This window comes from Mustela erminea, chromosome 4, assembly GCF_009829155.1.
Source record: "Mustela erminea isolate mMusErm1 chromosome 4, mMusErm1.Pri, whole genome shotgun sequence".
Taxonomy (NCBI): domain Eukaryota; kingdom Metazoa; phylum Chordata; class Mammalia; order Carnivora; family Mustelidae; genus Mustela; species Mustela erminea.
The window spans coordinates 131510174-131525549 of record NC_045617.1 but is presented as its reverse complement, the minus strand read 5'-3'; the positions used below and the strand labels follow the sequence as shown (position 1 = coordinate 131525549).

At 42.4% G+C, this 15376-nt stretch overlaps 1 protein-coding gene across 17 annotated transcripts in view; it reads left to right on the top strand.

The window, feature by feature from the left end:
* CAGE1 (cancer antigen 1) overlaps positions 1-7480 on the top strand; it is a 47142-nt gene extending 39662 nt beyond the window's left edge. For 8 of the 17 annotated variants that reach the window (XM_032341039.1, XM_032341036.1, XM_032341038.1 and 5 more), the window contains 3 exons: positions 215-283; positions 3180-3219; positions 3426-4603. In XM_032341039.1, the coding sequence (XP_032196930.1) occupies positions 215-283; positions 3180-3219; positions 3426-3566 (250 nt within the window). In that variant the 3' untranslated portion in view covers positions 3567-4603. The other 9 variants (XM_032341041.1, XM_032341044.1, XM_032341035.1 and 6 more) reach the window with 7 other exon arrangements.
* Positions 7481-15376: the final 7896 nt, after the last annotated feature.

Here is a 15376-nt window from a genome sequence, read left to right as displayed (position 1 = left end):
CTACTGGAACCCCTAAAGGGAGAGACGGATTAAATCATTGGAGTGGCTAGGAACGAATCCCAGATTGTCGTATACTGAAGTAGATGGATGAGAGACTTTGCCAAAAAGCTACCTTCACCATTTATATTCATCTCAAATCCTCCAGTGCATCCAACAAAATATTACTTTGGAAAAGTCAATTTTAGTCATAAAATTCAATTGTTCTTCCCTTCAGTTTAGAAAAGAGAAATAAACATTTGGAAGATTTAATTAGGAGGCCTAGAGAGAAAGCAAGAAAACCACGGTAAGTTTTTCTCTCTCTCTTTTTTTCTAAATAACAATGTCTTTAACTTTAAAACGTAAGTATAGGGGCACCTGGGTGGCTCAGTGGTTAAAGCCTCTCCCTTCGGCTTGGGTCATGATCCCAGGGTCCTGAGATCGAGCCCCACATTGGGGTCTCTGCTCCGTGGAGATCCTGCTTCCTCCTCTCTCTCTCTCTCTCTGCCTGCCTCTCTGCCTACTTGTGATCTTGGTCTGTCAAATAAATTTTTAAAAAGTCTTTAAAAATAAAAATAAAAAAATAAGTATATAGATAATACATTAAAAAAACCTTTTTTCCTTCTCTTAAGATAAACTATATGCAAGTTCTTGGTATTTTACCTAGCATGAAATAGTTGCTTGATAAATGTTTTTGGTAGGACTTGAATTGGAAAGTCAGAATACCTACCCTCATGGAACTTAGAATCTCCTCTAAGGAAGATACCATAAAGATTATGATCTAAGATTTCATCTACAGCAAAACAGCTTACATTTGTATTTTATGACCAGACTTTCTTATACTAATGTTAAACTTACCACCCATTATTTCTGTGGATTTGATGCTGCAAGGGATATGCACAAACTGTATGGGGTTGATTAAGACCACAGTAGGATATTAAAATGGGATTCTTCCTGGCCTAGTCCTTGAGGTGTTAATAAAATAGTCACAAGTTGGGTTTTTTTTTTTAATATTTTATTTATTTGAGAGAGAGAGCATGTGCACAGGAGAAGTGGAGGGTCAGAGGGAGAAGCAGAATCCCTTTTGAGCAGCGAGTCTGATGCGGGACTCCATCTTGGGACTCCAGGATCATGACCTGAGCCAAAGGCAGTCGCTTAACCAACTGAGCCACCCAGGAGCCCCCAGTCACCAGTTCTTAAAGTGAGAGTAAGTTTTCCCCGTATGTAGGGTTTCTAAAGGAAATTTCAAAGAACCTGTTTTATGACTTGTATCTCTTGGCCAGATCCCATATATAAAAATTGTGGAGAGTAGGGAAGACTAGAAAAAACATTTCTTTGAATCTGTCATGTTGTGGACTCCCATCGCCCCCAAATAATTCTACCTCTTATTGAAAGCCTGGTGAGGGGGTTTCCAGAAGATCACCTGGAGAGCTTTGATCTGCATTTCTTAAAATTTGGGGGAACAGGGAATCAGTGATACACCCTGCCTGAGAAAAACAAAGCAAGCCATGGAAGCCCCCCAGAGGTGCTGTGTGGGGTGGCCTGTTCTCTCTGAGCTTGTCCCCAGGACAAAAGATGTGTGTGATAGTTTGTTAAGAACCAAGCAGGAGGGAGTTGAGTTATCTTGGGCTCTGCCCAAAGCCACCTGGAAGAACACCAGCAGCAAGAGGCAGCAAGGGAATACCAGATTCTTACCGGCTGATGAAGGAGTATCAAGTGACCCCCAGAGGAGAGATGCATCAGCCTCAGTCAAGGGCAACTGTAGGACAGAGGTCCTTCGCCCTGGCTAGCTGCACAGAGAAAGACTCAGCTTAGCTACTTTCCAGGCCCAGGAACTCTGAAGCCACCAAGCCAAATAAAACTATCACCTTGCTTCTTCTCCCTCCTCCTGCAAATGGACAAGGTCAAAAACCTAGAGAGAGCAGAAGTTGACCTCCCATAGCAGATGGTGTCCACCAACTACAAGGCTTAGCTTAGAGGAGGGGATGAGAAATCCTACTTTTGAATGATGATTAAAGGATTCACGTTTAAGTCTTGGACATTCTGCTTACCAAATTGAGACTGTGTGCCTGCCTCACAGGGAAGACTGACCTTATCTCAGAGTAAGCAAAACCTCACTAGGCCTGCTGCACATTCAGCCGATGGCAAAGGAATAGTCTCCCCTGAGTGCAGAAAGTCTAAAGTAGAAACAGGAGGCAGACATTAAAGTCGCATTTGGACTTCGTTGCAAGTCATGAATGTTCAGCATACTATTTTGCAATACAACTACGTTTTGAAAATTAAAACTCCTTAGCAGATTTATACTAGTGTTTGCAAAGTGATAGGTTAACTATGAGGGTTTTTTTTTTCCCTAAGATGAAAGAACATGATCTGATGCCTGGCATATTACAGATGCTCAGTAATTGCTGATTTAAACTGAGAATGAGTCTTCTCTGAGTTGCTGACAAAGTGTGGCATATTTTTCCCCCAGAATCATTTTAAAATAAGAAAATTAGTATATAAATTCACACATTTCACTAGTTCAGATAGTTGTTCACTGATACTTAGCCAATTATAAAGTGGATTTGAGGCCCTTTTGTATAGATTTAGACTGGCCTTGAAGACCAGGCATGGGGGTGGGGAGGAAGCTGAGCCAAAGACCTCGCAAGGCCCTTTCCAGCTGATCAAGGCTGTTTCTTAGAAAACTAGAGACTTACGGGAGCCTTCAACCACCATCCTTGAAGCTTCCCATGGACCTCAGTAAATTCAACTATGGGAACGCGCTTTAGACTACTTCCACACTGTCTCAGAATTACGGTACTCCTGGTGCTGATTGTGTTCAGGAGTGGAAGACTGGGAAATAGGGAGATAAGAGCGAGCCCAGCATGTTAATAATTTCAGATTTTTTTTTTCTTCATCACTTTCAAGGAGCCATAATCTTATGCTAAAGAAATCCATGAGAATGTTAAAACATAGCAAGACCATGGCTCAGTACATTTATTCAATTGCAATGAGACTGATCCGTATATGACATACACTGAAAAGCTTCATCTTTTAGGGTCTGATAGTTCTAGCCTAAGTGGCAATTTCTCCTTGAAAGTGAGGGCACGGATTTATCAAATAATGCGGTCCTTGTTCATTAGGTTCACTGTTTAAGCCCTTCTTGCCACCACCTGGTTTTTTGTTTTTTGTTTTTTACCTCATTCTCCTTCTGTCTCCTACAGGCCCAGAAGATTAGAAAATCACCCAAAGTCCTTGACCACGGTAAGTCATATTGATGATTGCTATAAAAAATGTTGTATCTCCATGTAATTTGACAGTAGCACAAGATTAAATTGCAGGAATGTTCAGCTTAGCTTTCCTTTCTGCCCTCAGACGAGGCCTCTTCGGCCTCTGATCATCATAAGTCCTGTAACTGGGAAGCCCTCCCTCTGAAATTTTCCTTGTACGTCTTCACATCATCCCTACAGCTTCTGCTTCAGGTCGGGCCCTCATCATTTCTTATCTGGCGGATGACAGTCATCTACTTGGTGTTTCTGCCTCCAGCTGGGTGCCCCTTCCTTCCATCCTCCACCGAGCAGACTGCGATCTTTCAGAAGCAAATAAGATGAAGCCCCTTCCCTATATAAAACTCTTCGATGGTTCCCTGTTGCATTCCGGATCAGTCTGAGCTCCCTAACACAGCACATAAGATCCTCTATGACCTGGCCCTTGCCTTCCTATCCAGTCTTCTCATTCACTGCTTCATTCTCACCTTCTCACCGCCATACACCCAACCATATCAAACCACTTGCCCCTTTCCAAACATGCTAGGTTATTTTCATGCCTTCCTGATATTGCCTATACAGCTTCCCCTGCCAAGAATGCCCCCTCTCAGTTCCTTGTGTCCCCTTACTTTAGCTCCCACCTTACAAACTTATCTGCCAGCTCAAGCTCGACTTGACAGGAACACTTTGAGTGCAGGAATTATCTCATATTCATTTTGGTATTCCCAAGCACCTACCCCAGAATAGGTATGAAATAGGAGGGAGTGTTAGGCAGACGCAGGACCCATTACCAATGCTACCCATGCTGGAGTAATTCTTAATAGAAGTTACAGCCACTGTTGCCCTTGTCCCACCCTGGGTCGAGCGCATGTATTCATGAAAACCCATGATTTATATCTGGCATAGCTTTGTAGAAGAGGGTACAATCAAAGGGTATGTCTCTATATGCCCCCACTGAGCCCCAGCTGTTCTAATAGTTGAGTTATGAGAATACCTTAACACTACCAGCTCTTCGTTATATTGTACTGATGAGTCACTTCCTGAATCACATAGATTCTTGGTTCTGTTCCTTTGTCTCCGTTCTGCCAACTGGCAACCAAACCAAGGAAGAGGAAATTCAACCATCCTTGTTCCTTGTCATGTTCCTTAATGGAAAAAAGGTTGAAACAAACAAAAATCCTTATTAAAATATAGTATCGGTATTATCTGAGAAGTTCATCTATCTATAGGTTGTACCCCTTTTCCATGTGTTTAAGAATTAGCTGTTTATGGAATAAGAATTGTATGTATAATCAAGAGTTCCACGTGGAATCAAGAATCAGCTGTTCTATCACTGAATGCCTGTGTTTCCTAAAAATTAAAGATATACTTTTTTCCTTTCATTTTTAGATGCCAGTTGTTTTAGAAGAAAATATAAATTATTTAGATTAAACAGGACTGAAGATTAAACATTAATCATTTTTGTCAACCAATCCAGGAACAGAGTCATTATTACCAAGTATAGAACCCAGGTCCATCATATAAATAATACATTAAAATCTACATAAATGATAAAAATTTTACATTCCAAAAAATGTGATTACTTTTCTTCTAATTTATTCCCATGAACAACGAAACATATTCTACTTTAGCACAAACAGGGGAATACGGTGGCTTCTTTTCCAAATGTCTATTTTCATTCACACAGAATAGCACTTCCATATTATCAGTTCTCGGATGACACATAAAAATAGTAATTTATCTCATTTCAACTGTTTGTTTCCCCGTGGAGGAGATCCTTTTTCCCTCTAAGCAGGCAGGCTCTTCCTACTACCAAGCAAATTTTAAGACACCGATCCTGAAATCCTCTGGAATTAAAACCCAGATGAAAGGAGAGGACTGGTCTAAGATGTAACCTCATGATTCTACTTGAACACAGTTTTCACGGATTAGTTCTGAATTTAAACAAAGGAACCAGCAGCAACTGGTTTTGTGAGATGTATCAGAAAAACAAATATACATGCATGCGTATTATTCTTTTGATAAATCTTAAAGCCAGGATGGCGAGGTAGCTGTTGAATCAACTATTGGAAGGGAAGAGATGATTATAGCTTGCTGAAATTAGTTTTGCACTTAAATTACTCAGGTAAGTACAAGAGGAAAATATACAGAGAATATATATCTGGCCTTAAAGGAAGTACTGAATAAATAAAAGCTATTATTATTATTGTCATTTTTGCTGAGGAATTCTGTAAGACAAATCTTAAATGTGAACTTCACAAAATTCAGCAAATTGCAACACCTTTTAAGATGAACGATGAGCAATGCATAGCCCATCTCAACTGCGACAGTGCTGTGTTTCAGAACATTAAGCACTGAAAGTTTTGGAAGTGATTCAAGTTTTAAAAAGATACACTGTTGGGGCATCTGGGTGGCTCAGTGGGTTAAAGTCTCTGCCTTCAGCTTGGGTCATGATCCTGGGGTCCTGGAATCAAGCCCCACGTTGGGCTCTCTGCTTGGCGGGGAGCCTGCTTCCCCCCCACCCCCCCCCCCCCGCCTGCCTCTCTGCCTACTTGTGATCTCTGCCTGTCAAATAAATAAATAAAATCTTTTTTTTAAAGATACATTATTATTAATAGTTTTAGGAGATCCTCTAAGAAAAATTAAAATACGATAGGAGAAGGGCAAATATTAACGTAAGGATGGCTAAGGCAGTTCTGGGATCCACACACAAATGTGATGAAGCACTTGGAAAGGAAGGATTAAGATCGGTCGTCTGCAAATGAGCGCATGCATAAGCTTTACGTTTGCCGTGTACATTATTAGACATTTATGATCTTTTACCCACAGGTTGTCTGAACATGAATGTACCTCCTTTGGTACCTGACTGAAGGACACAGAGTCTAATCCTGTGCTTCTTTCAATAAACATTTAGAGACTTTCAATAAATGATGTGACAGCATCAGTGTTAGATGCCAAGGACACAACATAACCAGGCAAAGATACTCAAGGAGTACGTCATCTACTGAGGGAGACAGACTCTATTCTAGAGCAGAGTGCAGGCATACCTGCCCAGGGTGCTCTAGAAGCATAAATGAAATGGCTTAGGACTATGTATGGGAAACTCAGGACGATTTTCCAGAGAGGGTATCACATGAGCCAGATCTATCGTGACTGGATAGCCCCCAGACAGATGGAAGAGGAAAGCCACAGCACACTCAAAACACAGAGGCACACTCGGAGCACGCTGTGTTACATCCCCTGAACCACAAGTCATGTCTAAAACCCAGGTTTGGGGGCGCCTGGGTGGCTCAGTGGGTTAAGCCGCTGCCTTCGGCTCAGGTCATGATCTCAGGGTCCTGGGATCAAGTCCCGCATCGGGCTCTCTGCTCGGCAGGGAGCCTGCTTCCTCCTCTCTCTCTCTGCCTGCCTCTCTGCCTACTTGTGATCTCTGTCTGTCAAATAAATAAATAAATAAATAAATAAATAAGAAATCTCCAATTATAAAAAAAAAAAATAAATAAAAAAAAATAAAACCCAGGTTTGGGACACCTGGGTGGCTCAGTAGTTTAAGCGTCTGCCTTTGGCTCAGGTCATGATTCCGGGGTCCGGGGATGGAACCAAGCATCAGGGTCCCTACTCAGTGGGAGCCTGCTTCTCACACTTCCTCTGCCTGTCGCTCCACCTGTGTGTTCTTCCTCTCTCTCTGACAAGTAAATAAAATCTTTAAAAAATATATAATAATAAATAATAAATAATAAATAAAATAAATAATCTTTAAAAAATAATAACTTTAAAAAATAAAACTCACGTTCTTCATGTGGCAGGAGATGAAGATGATGATGAATAGCATTGTATGCCTTGCCAAGAAATGTGAACTTTGTCCTTATGAGAAGCTCTGAAAGATTTTAAGTCAAGGAGTGATGTGGTCAGATATGCCTTTTGAAAGTTCACCCTAAAAGTGGGGTGAAGGGTAGGGTGGTGACGGATGATGCCAGAACCGGGAGCACCTGTTGAGAGACATCTACAGGGCTCCAGGCAAGGAAAACAGATACCAGAAACTAAACTCATGACGGTGAAAATCAAGAGGAATATATGGATGCCCGGTGATGTCAAAGGTAAAGTGAAAAGGATTTGGTAATTGGTAAGCTGCAGAGCTAAAAGACAGAGGATTCTGGGAAGCCTAGCAGGGTTCTGGTGTGTTGTCCTAACTGAAGTAGAGAACCCAAGAGGGACATCTGATTTGCAGGGAAAGATAGCACGCGTGTGAGGTTGCCGTGAAACATGTAGGAGATATTTAAGAAGTCGTTACATATACGCGGAGAAGGATCCAGAGGCCAGAGAAGGGACTGAAGATAAAGGGGAGAGCAGGGTTAATTGAGTCAAGTTTTAGGAGCGGAAAGAGAGAGACTCAGTTCACCAGCACCTCACAGAAACAGGGACATCTCTTCTGCTGAGCATGGAAGAAAGGAAATCAGGATAGGCATACGCAGGGCAGCCAGGGGCTGTGCTGTCGTTAAGTGGGAGCTCATGGCTGAAAGCTTCACTCTCTATTGCAGCTGGAGTCTCAAAAGGGGAGGCGAAGTTTTGAAATAGGCACAGCCTCTACCTTCACAGAGCACAGCTTTGGGTCTCATCACAGGATATGACAAGGAGGTACAATTTCCTCTCTGCCTCACAATTTCTGTTTTTCTCTCCACTTGGTTCTCCTTCCCTCTAGTTCCTTGTTCCTGTGATTTGGACCCATTGCATCTTCTTCAGGACTGTTTTGATTCTCTCCCACCTTTAGTTTGTAACTCGTCACTGAATTCTTGCTCTCACCTGAAAAACATCCTGCCTGCAGTCCTCTAACGCTGTCGTGGTTGCTCTTTTCATGCCCTGTTATACCTTCTGAGAAATGATTGACGGTTTACAAAGCACCTGATTTTAGCCAACCAGGCATCTCGACTCATCGTGTTTCTGGATGAATGTTCTTTTATATTGGCTCTCTCAATATGCCAGTCTCAATTTTAAAGGCTGTATAATATTTCATGGAGTGTGTGTGTGTGTGTGTGTGTGTGTTGTGTGTACATAATTTACTGAATTATATTTTAAGGACGCAGTTTCAAATTCTTACTTTGTAATCCCACATCTATTGCTTTACGTGCTCTTGCCCCATCCTCCTTGTGTGCATTCGCCCATCTTGTTACCTTTTCTGGGAATGCCCTTCCCTGCCCTAACTCAGCGAAACTTCCTCCGTTCCCCACCCCCACCAACCAGTTCCTCGTAGTTAACACACTTGTACCCTTCAATGCTTAATTTAAATATCACCCTCATCCTTATCTGAAAGCAATCAGTGTATTTATTTGTTTGTTTATTAAAGGTTTTATTTTTAAGTAATCTCTACACCCAATGTAGGGCTCGAACTCACAACCCCAAGATCAAGAGTCGCATGCTCCACCGACTGAACCAGCCAGGCGCCTCTCCTCTATTTGATCTGAGACCCTCTTCTCTAAACCACAGCACATGGAAGACAGTGTGCTTCAGGAAAAAGAGCCCTCACCACGGAATCATAAGATCATTTCAAGACCCAGCCTCCCCGTAATAGCTGTTGTAAGAAAGGAGTTCATAGTGACGTTATGTTAAGAACAATTATAGGACTGTGTTAATATTATTGCAAAAATGTAAATATTTTGTATATTATATCTATCTTTAAAAGATATTGATATTTGCCTATAGAAACAAAACTCTGGGTAGGAGCCAGTGACATGTGTAATTCAAACCTAGCAGCTCCACTCTGAAATACTTACAAAGGACTCTGGGAGTCAGTATGAATTCATGATGGTACCTCAGGGGTAAACTGTGAAAGTAAACACAGATCCTCTTGTATTTAGCAAGGCCAAGCTTGCACAAAGAACAATTAGAATATATATATATTTTAAAGGTTTTTAAAAAAGATTTCATTTGTTTATTTATTGAAGGGGGTGGGCTGGGACAGAGGGAGAGAGAGAATCCCAAGCAGAGTCTGGTCTGAGCACAGAGCCCAACAAAGGAATATACAAAAGTTTCCGGTGCTTTTTGCCAGGAACCAGGGCAGAGACCAGTATATATAGTCTCTATTATTTCACAAGTAAGTATAAAAACTACAGTGCATAAATGTACAAGGAATTACTACAACTAATAAATATATCTTTTCAAATATACTCTCCCTGGGTTGCCTGGTTGGCTTAGTCCGTTAAGCATCTGCCTTCAGCTCAAGTCATGATCCCAGGGTCTGGGGATCAAGTCCTGCATCAGGCTCCTTGCTCGGTAGGAGCCTACTTCTCCCTCTGCTTGTGTTCTCTCACTGACAAATAAATAAAATCTTTAAATATACTCTTCCTTTTTTTGAAGGATGATTTACATACTGTAAAAGTTCTCTGTTGTTAAGTATAAAACTCAGTGATTGACAAAGTAAATTTAAGGTCATGCAGTAAACACCACAAACTAGTTTTAGAATATTTCCATCACACGCCGCCCCCCCCCCCAATCTCCTCCCGCCTATTTGCAGTCAGTCACTGCTTATGGCTCCATTTCCTCAGGATTCTGGTCAATCTTATTCTTGGGGAACATACAAGAGAAGGGTTAGTAGGACAAACTATGATCAGCTGTGGGGCTAAAGCATGAGGCCCTGGGGCAGCTACTTGGTGACTTGTGTACTTCACTGTTACCTGCCACAATCCATCTAGTTCTCGGAGTGGCCAGCTGGCAAACTAAATTGGAACTTGACAGAGCCCACCACCACTATGGGAGTGGCACACACCTTCCCCTTCCCCTGGGATTGGGTGTGCCTTTTTTTATATATATACATATGTATTGTATATTTTCAATCAGTGTAACCACAGTTTAGCATAAACTTTTGCATTTTTACATTGTTTCTATAATTATTTTTTAAATTACATTTATTTTCAACATAACAGTATTCATTATTTTTTCACCACATTGGGTGTGCTTTTAATTTACTATCTCTGTTGGAAAGGGAAGTGGTAGTGTCAGTTTGAGAAGCTTCCACTTAGCTTCTCCTACTCCTTATACTCTTTTTTTTTTCCTAAGATTTTATTTATTTGAGAGAGATACAGCATGCATGAATGGGGGAGCAGCCAAGGGAGAGGGAATCTCAAGCAGATTCCACACTCATCATGAGCTTGACTCAGGGCTCGAATTGATCTGAAACCAAGAGTCAGACAATTAACCGAATGAGCCACCCAGACACCTATCCTAATACTTTTGATGACTCCCCTAGGAACCAATGGAAGGGTTCTTTCAATTCTTTCAACCACTAAGTATGTCCATTCCATTTGTACTTTGAGGGACCAAATATGGGTGGGTCTGAGAACCTAAAGGACCCACTGCTGGCTGGACTCAGGCTGGGAATCCATTTACTGCCTGGCTCCCTTATACTTCTACCCTAAAATGGGGCTGTGTTGGTTCTGGATATAAGATCAGTTCAGACTGTATGTCCAACAATCCTCCAAAGGTCTGGGTGTTCCCCTTTACTCCATGCACGATTACTGTGAGCAAATGTCCATAGGCCCCCTTGAAGAAAGATGGCGCATTCACTAAATTGTGGTGTTTCAGGGCTCCTCATCATAGCACCCTGGCTTCTCTTCAGTTACGGGATTCTGGAACTGAAAATTGGCTCATGCCCTGGTGAGGAGGGGATCGTGACTTTACTGGGCAACTGCCCTCAGCCTCCTCTTTATCTTTCTTGATTTCTTCAATGGTATAAGTTAACATGAAGTTGGGTAGTATTGTTGATCTTAGTAACCACTGTCTTTCTCCAGGTTACTCCTCCTGCCTGTTCTCCACTCTTCTCCCCTGTTCAGACTTTGCAGCTCCTGGTGATTACTGAGCCCACCTTGTTTCTGATGGTCAAGGGGTCCCACTTGGCCTCCATTCATTTTCATCCTCTCGTCCTCATTGTAATCAGCCCCATTCTGTAACAGCGTCTCTAACCCTCAGTTGGGCCCCAGAGGTCAGCCCACCACTCATCTCAGTGAGGCTGGAGCCCTTCTCACCTGTGCATTCCCTCTTTCTTTGGTAGACGGAGTGTCTTCCAGGCCCTCTCAGAGAATGGGAGCTGATAAGTTTTCCAGCCTTACACAGTATATCCGTTCCAACAAGCCTACATTTAGGGGGCAGGCAGAGGAGAAGGAGGGCCCGGTGAAGTGGGAAGAAAACTGGGGAGAGTAATTTTGCACTGCACCTAGAAAAACAAGCGTGAAAGACGGCAGGGCTCAGATGAAGACTTTGGGGTTTAGCAAGATGGAGACGTATTAGCGGTGAAAATAAAAGCCTAATTGGAAAGGTGGAGGAGAAGATTGAAAGGTGAGATAGTGATGTTTTACTGAATCAGAAAGCAGAGAAATGAGGCTGTTGCTGAAGGGGAACAGGGGCCACAGGGAGTTTTGTTTAAGATGGGTATGTTTGTATGTTGACCGGAACGATGAATTGGAGAAATAGAAATTTATTATGAGGTAGAGAAGAGAGAACTAGTCTTAGAATCACACATTTCTGAGCACGAGATAGGACAAAGACTACAGATGGTGGGTGTCCTTTGTGGGACTATAAACATTTCTAATCTTAACAGAATGGAGGTCAGAGGCCAAGTGTGCAAATGGAGGTAAGTGGTGGGTTTTGTGGACAGTGATCAGGTGACTCAGCTTTTGTCGTCGGTTCTTGTCAAGGAAATCTGATCTGGGGAGGTCTGTGAATTGTGTAGAAAGAGAACCAGATGGGACGAATGCCTGAGAGGCCAGAGAGGGAATATAAGCCCTCCTTCTCAGTGAGGAGCCAGGCTGGAGAGCCAGGACTCCTTTGAAAGTCTTCCTTATTTTCTATTTCTTTTTCCTGTAGTGTCCTTTTTGCATGAGGATTTTCTTTCAGGGATAAAGGATAGCACAAAAGAGCCAATTCTTTTCTTCAGCCCTTGCTAGGTGAAAGAACACTTAAGTCTTTGCTTCCATGTAATAAACATAACTCTTTTTTTCTTTTTCCTTGATTTTTTTTTTTCATTTCCTATTAAGCCTTCAACTAAACTCAGGTTGTAAATTTGTGGAGAAAAGATGTCACTTGTTGCAATACAACAAAGTCAACAAGTATTTTCTGAGTTACTACAGAGAGAGCACTCTTCTGTAACATTGACTCAAAGGCACAAAGATCCCTGGTCTCAAGATGTTTACAAACGGGACACATAACCAACTGTATATATTGTGTGAGAAATTAACAAGTGCTATGAATGAAGGAGAATAGAAAGAAGGGAATAGAGAGTGTGGGGGAGGGAAGGTTGGAGAGCTGTGATTTTAAATTAGGCAGTGAAGGTAAGTCCCACTAACAAGGTAACAGATGAGCAGAAGTTTATGGGGCATGAGGAAGTTCCTCAGCTATGTGGTGATCTGGAGGAATATAACAGAACAAAAACTGGTGCTTAATGATCCATTTGCCAAGGATGCTGAGGGGAACTCTTAAGTAATCAGGGGAAAAGATGGCTCTGCTTCTATAAATTCCAAGGGAATAAAATGCCAAAACTGGAAAATCAATTGTAGATCTGCCTAAGCCATAGGAATGAGAATAACCAGGATGTGGTACATTCCTGGAAAACGAAGATCTTTAGAGAGGTAGGTGCAGAGGTGAAAGAGCGGGAGAGCATGGGAAAATATTTGGAAAGATCTAAATAACTTAGTAGAATTTTTTTTAATTTTATTTTTAATTAATCTCTATACCCAACATGGGGCTCAAACTCACAACCCTGAGATCAAGAGTCACATGCTCTACTGGCTGAGCCAGTCAGATGCCCCTTACATTAGTGGAGAGATTCTTAATTCCACGAATCAAGAATTGGAACCAACTAAGGGGGAGAGCTCTGGGTGGGTACCAAGCGAATGCTTATTATAGGGAGACTGAAGATCATAATACAAGGTTTTTGAGCATGCAGATAAGGGTGAGTATTTTACTTCCCTGATGCACAGGCAACTACTTTTTATTTTTATACCAATTGGATAGTCACATATGTTTCTTTGTTTTCTGGTTGTATGTTTTTATTTTCCTTAAATTCTGCATGTCTATCACATCCAGAATAGGCACATTTTATTTGTCCCTGATGATCATTTAGCAAATGGTTATCTAAAATTCAAGTCCCAAATGAAATCCATTAGTAATCATTTAATACCTGATGTGGCAGTCCCAGTTTAAGCCTGAACTGGATTATCCTTACGGGTTCGGGCTCTGTCTAAACATGTCCTGAGAACTGGGGAGACAGACCTATTAGGAATCTCGTTTTAATTATAATGAGAATCCTCCCCACTGGAAATAAGTCCACTGAAGGGAAAGGAGTCAGTGAGCTATCCTTGGTCCAGAAAGGAGAGAAGAGGTAATTCTGAGTACTGTATAATGTCTATTTTCTGGAGACAGCAGCAAGTTAAATAGAAGGCTGTCAGACATCAGGCACTCAGAAAAGGCCTGATCTGAAACTCATGAAACAGAAAGCTGAGGAGGGAGGGTCTTCCCTTGCCTGTTGAGTACTCGGCAAGGTTCAGCACAAAGTAATGGCCAAGGCCTTTGTAGCTTTGGCACAGAGTGGCAGCTTCGGCAGCCGAGCATGGAAATGGAAGCAGCAGCCGAGTGGGAGGGTGCCCTCCGCTTCTGCCAGCTGCCTTAGCCATGTTAAAAAACCAAAGCTGAACTAAGGAAATTCAAAGATCTACTTGGCTTTATTGTGATTCATGAATTGGGCAGCATTCCATCTAGAAATAGAGGGTAGCTCTGAGGAGTTATTCAAAATGGAAGGTTTTTATAGGAAGGAGGGTGGAGCAAGAAGCTACTAGCAAAAGAAAAGAAAGGATTATTTCAGGCACAGTCTCTGGCTCCTTAGGGGGAAGGACAGGCCCTCTTATTAGGTTGATTACCTTACCTTCTTTTGGAGGTTGGAGAAGGGCCCAGGTTGACAACATTCCTTATTGTTGCTGATCAGAAAATTCCTGACTGGTTAAGACTCCATTTCTGGGGGAAATTGAAACTGCAATTAAGTTGCTAATCAAATCTACATTTGGTGATTTGGCCTAAGTGATGCCATTTGGGGCCTGTGATTTTTTCTTTTTAACAGCAGCAGGGTCAGGTCAGTGGCACTGGTGGCCTGGTGGAGTGGCGTGGATCTGAGTTGGTTCAGCCCAGCACGGTCAGGTTGTGGTTTTAGTCAACAGAATTAGTGGCAACAGCAGCCACAAGCTGCTTTTACAGGGTCCCCAGGCCAATGAGCAGAGCCCGTGCAGGAGAAGAACAGCAGATGGTTCTAGGCCACGCAGTAGGAATCTCGAACCAGACTGCTACATTCAAATCTTGCATCTGCCTTCGACTAGCCTTTAAGCTTGGATAAATTACAGTGTCTGTTTTCTTCTCAGCAAATAATATCCAGCTCATAGGGATTTTTAGAGATTATATAGATTATACATGAAAGCACAGCTCTAAGAGTGATTGACAAGAGGAAGCATGCAATCAAGGTTTATTTATTCCATTATCCGTATGACATCTCACACTGGCACAGTCCAATAGTACTTGGTTCACAGTGCTTAGTGGCATGAAATGCTAGAGTAGCTACCAAAGGCCCAACCAGATGAGAAGGAAAGTGAAGGACAATGAACAACCATTATTGCCTCTATTATATATTTGCCAAATGTTTACCATATGCCAGGCACTGTTCTAGGTGATTTATAGTTCTGGAATGTCAAGAATTTAAGCACTCACTGTTTAACTGTGGGTGTGAGTGTGGGCAGATAGGAGTCAAAAATTTCCTCTGTTTTTTATGCTTTCTGCGTTTTTTGAACAATTCTATATTACAAAACATTTTTGCTTTTCAATGTCACGTTCCTCCTACCACTTGAAATTATACAAAGACTACCGCCGCCAGGAACCAGGCGCATCGTCATTCAAGTAAAGTAACTACTTATAACGGGCAAGCGGGGTGGGCCAAGCAACAAACCTCTGGTTGCCAGCCCGCGTGTACCGCAGGAGGCGGACTTTCGGGGGAAAGTCGGAAGAGCCCGACGGCCGGTCACGTGACTCCTGGTGCCGCCCGCGCTCCCCACCCCTCCGACCAAGCAGCCACGTTGGCGGCGTTCCGCGGCCAGAGGAGGGGGCGTGGCAAGGGCCCGTGCGTGATGCGT